The sequence below is a fragment of the Panicum virgatum genome, chromosome 9K (genome assembly GCF_016808335.1).
Source record: "Panicum virgatum strain AP13 chromosome 9K, P.virgatum_v5, whole genome shotgun sequence".
Taxonomy (NCBI): Eukaryota; Viridiplantae; Streptophyta; class Magnoliopsida; order Poales; family Poaceae; genus Panicum; species Panicum virgatum.
In genome coordinates this window covers 41,427,423-41,434,841 of record NC_053144.1, presented here as the reverse complement: position 1 = coordinate 41,434,841, position 7,419 = coordinate 41,427,423, and the positions used below count along the sequence as shown (strand labels likewise).

The 7,419-nt window shown below is 48.9% G+C and overlaps 1 protein-coding gene across 2 annotated transcripts; it reads right to left on the bottom strand.

Annotated features, from left to right (window-relative positions):
* Positions 1–237: 237 nt before the first annotated feature.
* On the bottom strand, positions 238–7,027 carry LOC120651440. Of its 2 annotated transcripts, XR_005666182.1 has the most exons (3): positions 6,760–7,027; positions 6,469–6,649; positions 238–454 (listed from the first exon to the last, which is right to left on the bottom strand). XR_005666182.1 is itself a non-coding variant. In XM_039928916.1 (2 exons), exon 2 carries the CDS (start codon positions 4,818–4,820, stop codon positions 4,233–4,235), a length of 588 nt encoding a protein of 195 aa, XP_039784850.1. In that variant the 5' UTR covers positions 4,821–6,649; positions 6,760–7,027; the 3' UTR covers positions 3,029–4,232. The 2 variants fall into 2 exon arrangements, 1 of the variants encoding a protein (XP_039784850.1); XM_039928916.1 differs by lacking the exon at positions 238–454 and having other exon boundaries at positions 3,029–6,649.
* Positions 7,028–7,419: the final 392 nt, after the last annotated feature.

The window sequence follows — 7,419 nt, the reverse complement described above, 5'->3', positions numbered from 1 at the left end:
GATTTAATAAGTTATTTGAACTAAGAAATGGAGCTGTGAATGCACCATAGCATCATCAAGTTGAGCCGATATTAGTGCTAAAAAATAAATAAATAAAATACAACAAACTGTTACTTCCCAAACCAAACTTATGTCAAAAGTAAAACATAGTAAGTAACCAAGCCATGCCATATCTACAAGTGGTTACCGTGCCATAGCGAGGACAAGATGCCAGCAGCAAGACAGTTTAGAGTGGGGTACGTGGTCAGCTGCGGCAAGATATCTAACGTTATTGAGTAGTTTACATGCGGTTGACACTTATCCTTTATGCCCCTGTCGAGAGAGCGAGGTCTTCCAATAGAAAATTAGTTTGTTAGTTTGCTATGACGAGAACCAACTTTCACCACTATGAAGTTCACAGTTCAACTCCTCGTTTGGCAGCTGATCTTGATTACACCATTAGTCTTTAGCATTTCTGCACTACACTAGAAGGAAAAATTGTTAATGCCATCAATATTAAGGCCTCAACTTTAAATTCACAACTTCCATACATAACAGAAGCCTTGTGGATGTAATAGCAAATCAGAAATGTACAACAAAATGTGTCTTAAGGATCATTAATACATACTACCCGCACTTTAGAATTGTTACCCATGTGAACCTATGTTTAACAAAAGTCTTGCAAGTTAAACAGGACTAAAGTGCTTACTGTGTCAGAACAAACCCTTACCTGTCGACAGATATCTGGAACTCCACTTTCACCTATTCTAACAACATTTACTAGTCTATATATCACTTGATGACACAAAGTTCTATGGGAATTTAGGATCATATATGAGGTTATCACAAAATAGTTATAGGCCAAAAAGAGCACAGTGCATTAGAGGTATCAATATTACTCTCAAATGCTAGAATCCAATGAACAACTATATGAATCAATGATACATAAGTCAGATAAGTAACTGGAATTGTGCGCGTGCCAAAAGTAGAGCTCAAATGACCAGATTGGAATTTCGAGTCATGATGCAAAGGAGCAGGAACAAATGGAAAATAAATTTACTTAATAAAGCAATGAAAGACTTCATAAATATATTTACTTATTTTTTTCAAGCCAATGGAAAATAGGAGCAGGAACAATTGGGAACTGAAAATATATTAAGAGCTGCACAATTTTAGAACCTCTATTGTTCATTCCAGTCTCATATACTTGTAAGATGTAAACAGTATACACATAAACTTTGTGATGCAAATCTACAATACCAGTGGTGAAACTAACAGTCCCCACTTGCCAAATTTTGAAGAGGAATCCATAAGCATTGTTTTTTTAAACTAATAAATCACTTTTTACTTGAATTTCAGACAGGTGTTATTCAGACACAAGTCCGGACTTTGGATATATTTGAGGGGAGTAATTTAGACTTTTCCGTCGAATAATGAGAGGGTGTTATGGCTGGCGTCACGTATCGAAAATCAGAGGTTATAGCGATCACTTGAACAGGGCTGGAGCGGTGATCGGTGACATCCCCCAGAAACAAGGCTTGGAACAGATGTGTGGGTTTAACATGCTTGCTTTATTTGATAAACCTCACAGCTTTATGTAACCATGACCTAACAAGAGTCCTAAACCAATAATCTCTCCTAAGCAACTTATCTGCAAGCTTACAACAACTCAATCTTGAAGCAAACCCAATCTTAACCAATTCCTAAACTTAACTTCTTATAAACTCATATGCATCTAGATTTGTTCTCATCAAAGCTTGCTTGGCAAGTGTACCAGTCTACTTGTGGTCTTTTATAAAATTTGCAAAGTGGGCTACTAAAATTTTGAACTAACATTTAGCCAATCGCTTGTGGAATGACTCAAGTACCACCTGATGAATTGGGGCCGTGGCAGCATGTGCAGGGCCTGTGGATCCAAACCTTAAATATCTGCTTGCTAGGGTCCTAAGAGGTACAATTGGATGATGGTAAAGTACGGAAAGATGTGATACACTTTAAATATAGTACTTGTAGACCTAATGGCTTTTATGCTAGGGACTGTTCAACCACAAAAATCCAGTAGCCGATGCTTGTCCTTGTAATGGCACTTGGAATATTGCTAGACCTGCATGGTTACAACTCAATCTCCAAAGTCCAAACAAACTCAATCGTAACCAATTCCTAAAGTAAGTTGCTGAAGAAGTTGGAAGTGATCGTGTAGCCTCGCTAGGGGGCGCGCGCGCATGATGCCGTTGTTGATACTGCTGTCCGCACATGATAGAGGGAGAACATTGCATTGGTATGTTTGTTTTAGAACTGGATGACCTTTATCCACATGAAAATAAAACAGGTATGTACGGCAATGTCTTATAGGACCAACTTTTTGGATGTCCATTCATTCATGACTAAAACTCTGTGTCCTGCACGCCCTTCACTATGACAAGAACAAACAGCATTTTAGAGTAGGTAATAATTAATTCACAGCGAATGAGCCTCTAGCTGAATTGGTTAGGTGGCTCTAGTAGCACTCGTCAGCTTCTGGGCTCGACTCCCTGTTGGAGCGAATTCAGGATGGGGTTAAAAAATCCCCACGTCTGTCCCACACCAAAGCACAGGTCTAAGGCCCGGCCGAGGTCGTTGGTCGTCTCACACAGGCTACGGTGCCACTGTGTAAGGGTGGGGCAGAGGTTCGAAGCTTTTCTCGACCTGTGTGAGAAGGTCTTCTTCTTAGCAAAATTGATAGAACCAAAGGTTCAGGGGGGAGTGGCAGGGATAGAGGGGGAGGGAGAGGGAGAGGGGGAGAGAGGGGGGGGGGGAGAGAGAGAGATTGCCGTGTGGCACACATCACTCGTCGCAGTTGTAGCACAATCCTTGGTGACGACATTCGGCCATCTCAGCCGGAGTGAGGCGGCAAAATTGCCGTGTGAGCGCCAGCAAGGCCGCCATTGGGGCCGGCGCGGGCAGTGTGTGTGCGGCCTTCCCTGCAGCTAGGGGGTGCGGCGGGGCTGGCAGCGCCAAAGGGGGGCGCTGGGGGGTGCGCGGACCGTTGCGCCTAGACCGACACGGTGGCTGCAGCGCGGCGCTCATAGGCCCGAGCTAGGTGCATGGCCGACTGTAGATCCTGGAGCACTAACAACTTGACGTCGACCTAGATGTTATCAGGGAGGCTCCCGACAAATAGGTCGTCCTTCTAGCTCTGCAGTAGATGTGGTGTGCGGCACACCAGTGCGTTGATGCGCTCCTGGAAGTCCTGCACCGTCAAGTGGAAGGGCAGCTGAGCCAGTTCAGCGAGGCGATTTGTGCGGACGGCCGAACCAAAGCGTAGGTGACAGAGGTCTTTGAACCTCTCCCACGACGGCACACCCTCGTCTTGCTCCAGGGCGTAGTACTAGGACTGAGCTGCGCCCACCAAATGGTATGAGGCGAACCAGACCTGATCCGAGGCAAGCGTACGCTGTCTCCGGAAGAACTGCTCGCAGTGGTTGAGCCAATTTAGGGGGTCCTCTTTGCCGTCATAGGTGGGAAAGTTGAGCATTAGCAGGGCGTCGAGGATCCTTGCACCTCTTTGCCGCTGCCTCCTTGCACCTTGGCGAGCCTTCCCGCCGGCGCTGCGTGCAACCGAGTCGCGCGCAGCTCCATTGGGGAAGCCTTGCCATGGTGCTCGCTCATGGCAGCAAGCATACTCATGGCCATACAGGTAAGGACTCCTTCAATCTTAGGGTTAGGGTTTGGCGAATTTGTGGATTTTACTGATGCAACTGAAATTTTGCCATTCCCCTTCTTCTCAATGCTACTGATGCATCTAGTTTCATGGATCTGACTTCAAATTTGCGAAATTTAACTTAACAGCGGGCTAATTTGGGAGAACACATTAAGTAGCCAAAACCCTAGAACCCTAATCATGAAATTAAATCTTAATTTGCCTCGGTTAGTCATGAATTAGTATTAACATAATCATTTGCATCTAATCTGATACACTTATACTTAAACAGATCAAGATTTAACTTAAGTTTGGCCTAACTGACTTAGATTAGATCTAATTTCATGATCAGAAACTAATTAGGCATGGTTTAGATCTAATCACGCATTCAGAAACTTAATTAAACATCAATTAGATCTAATTGCGTGCAAAACATAACTGCATGCATGAAAACTTTTCTGCAGAGACATCAAAACTTTATTGCAGAAACAATTTGCATCTAAACCAATAGGTCAGAGGCAAAACATGGCTTAACAGTAGACCGTGCAGAGAAAGCCTCCTTGTCGATGGTGAATTACACGTTGAGGTACACGCCGTGGCACGGTACCCGCTTGCCATTGGCCATCGTGACTCGCAGCTGGCCGAGGAGGGGTGGTGGGAGCATGGTACGGGCGGCCGCCTCCTCGGCGATGAAGTTGTGCGTGGAGCCAGAGTCGATGAGGGCGAGAAGGGAGACGCCGCCCAGCGTGAGGCGCATCTGCATCGTCTCGCTGGTATGTACGCCGGCGATCACGTGGAGGGAGATCTGGGGTTCGCCGGCCGCGGCCTCATCGGGTTCGGAGGCCCCATCGTCATCACCCGGCGCCAGGTCGAGGAGGAAGATGCACTGGCAGACACGGTTCTGGCCCCTCTCAAACTTCTCATTGCAGTTGAAGCAGAGGCCCAGGCATCGACGCTCCTCCATCTCTCCCTGCGAGAGGCGTTTTACCTGTCGGCCTTCAACGGTGACCGGCGCTGCTGTCGGTGCTGGCGCCGACGCGGGGGCCGAGAGTGCTAGGCGCGGGATTGGCGCCAGCAGAATGCCCCTCTGTTGATCGCGCGCGGACCGCAGCACTGGTGCAGGGCACTGGTTGCGGAGCTCCAGTTTGCGGGTGAGGCTCATGGCCACAGCGAGGGACTGGGGGTTGTGGATCTCGACATCAAGGCTAAAGGGCGGCTGCAGTCCGGCGGTGAAGATCTGCACCTTCTGGGCCTCGGACAAGTAGCCTGCGGTGGGCAGGAGCGCCTCGAAGTGGCCCTGGTAGTCGACGATGGAGCCCGTCCTCTTGCACGCCACCAACTCACCAAGGGGGTTGGATCGGAACCACAGGTTGAGGAGCTCGGTGAAGCGGCGCCACGAGGGGGTGCCCTCTTCCTGCTAGACCTGCATGAACCAGAGCTGGGCGACATCGTCCATGTTGTAGGACGCCATCCAGACCTGCTCCTCGGGCACGATGCGCTGCTGGCGGAAGAAGGATTCGCACCGGTTGATGAAGACGAGGGGATCCGACTTGCCGTCATACTTGGGGAAGTCCAACTTCTAGAACCGAGGGGGCCGATCTTGGTGGTGTTCGCCCATGGCCGGCGACTTGGTGCCCGACGCCGAGGCGTCCGAGATGCGTTCCTGCTGGATCGCGTCGACCTTGGCCTGGAGGGTGTCCAGGTTCGTGGTCAGCTTGCGGGTCATGGCCGCGGGCTCAGCCAGGGTGGGTTCGGCCATTGAGTGGACGGAGGGCAATGGTGAGGGTGGCGCGGTGGGGTTTGGTGGTGTGATGGATGACGAGGAGCGCCTGGAAGTTGATACCAGGTTATCAACGGCGTTGATGCCCAAGACGGCAGGCCCGCGGCTACGGAGTTCGTAGCCGGAGGAGGTAGGCACGCCGGAGTTCTTCTCCGAATGTGCGCAATGGTGAAGGGAGTGAGATTAAGAGTAGAGAGATAGGTTTAGGGAGTAAATTGATCTTGCTTAATCCTCAAGAGTGATCGGTACAACCATTAAATAGGCACTTGGCCAGCCTGCTAACAAACAGGAAAGAAATCCCTAACAAACTGGAAGGTAATCCCTATAATCAAGCCTAAACCGGCGCCTAGCCACTTGACCCTGGCGCCTCCTGTTGCTGCGCGCCATCAGCTGCGCCTGGATTGGCCTGCATGCGGGGCGCCTGGATTGGCTTGCATGAGGGGTGGGCGCTGGTAATGGCGGCCCCACATGACAAGATTAAGATGGCTCATGATACCGATTGTAAGATTAAATTAATTGCTTAATCAACATTAGCAGCACATAACCCAGGATCTTTACATAATCTAGTTCATGACAGATCAATCTAATGCGGAAAATTGGTAGATTATTATACTAGCGTTAGCAGTAGCAGCAGTCATTAATGCCTCCTGAGTTGATGGCGCCTGAACCGTAGAGGAAGTAGGCGTTCTTGTCAGTGTAGATGATGCAGCAAGGTAGCGGTGTCCTTGTCGCCAACGACACTGTCCGCGAGTGCTTGGCCTTCCAAACCCCTCCAGTGCCGTTAGCGATCAGACATGGCGGCTAGGGTTTTGAGAACAACGTGATTATAAGGTGCTAACCACGACCTTATATTTATAGGCACTGTGGGGCTGGGGCCAGCCTCAGGAAACAGGCCTAATGAGCCTGCTGATCACAACCCATTAGGGTTTTGTCATTAGGTTTTCCTAATCATGTTTAGGTAGTTTAAATGCTTTCCTTAACAGTGAAGATCACATCTTATCTTAACATAAATATTTCCAACAGGAAGCACCTGGCGAGTTTTCACTGGTAGCAGGACTTGAGCATAGAAGATGGGCAGCACCTGGCTGGCTGCCATTCATCGGAGAGCGCACAACATCGTGTGCAAGCAGCGGTTTCGTCCTCAGGAAGGAGAGCCCAAAGAGAAGGCATACCATATACAGAAAGGCTGGATTAGCCGGACCCGGACGCTCCTGAAGATGCAAGCCAGAAAGGTTATCAGCTGATAGCATTACAAAAAAAAATGTTTGAGACATTTCGTCGAGCAGGTCTTGTGGGTGGCAGCGAGACAGGTAGCCCAAACCTGAGCTGATGAGCCCCCGCACGTGCAAGCCCTGTTGGATGGAGGTCTGAAGCTCGACACCGTCGTTGGCATCGGCGTCGATGTGGCTGAAGAGCAGTCGTCGGCATCATCGCTGGGAACGGGAGCAGAAGGGACAATGATTTGGCGGAGATAGACCTTACGCGCGAGGCCGCGAGTCGGCGGAAGCGAGGAGTAGAAATTGCTTAAGGAGCAATGTAGATGATAGGGGAGCGGTGGACGGCGGAGCGGTCGGCCGCGGCCGCGTCGCTAGTGGGCGGTGTTTCCTTTTTGGTTCCTCCTCCCCCATCCTATTTTGGTGCATCGAAAATTTAACACAAGTTTTTTACCTGAAGAAAACGTTTCAATCTGAGTTTTCATCATATTTATTCCTTTATTATACTTCCAAAATGCCCGAAAGATCACACATTATATTATCATCAGTTTTTACTGGTGCATATAACAGTATACCCACTAATTATATCAAAATTTAAATAAGGTAATGACTTCTTTTCAGCCAACCGTATTATTGTTGACTGGAACAGCCGGAGGCACCATCCTTTCCAGCACCCCAACAAAACATTAAATCCTGGTAGCCCCATCCCGGCCGCCCCACCCACCCACGCCTCCTCCATTCCCCTATCCCTTCCTCGGCGGAAGCCT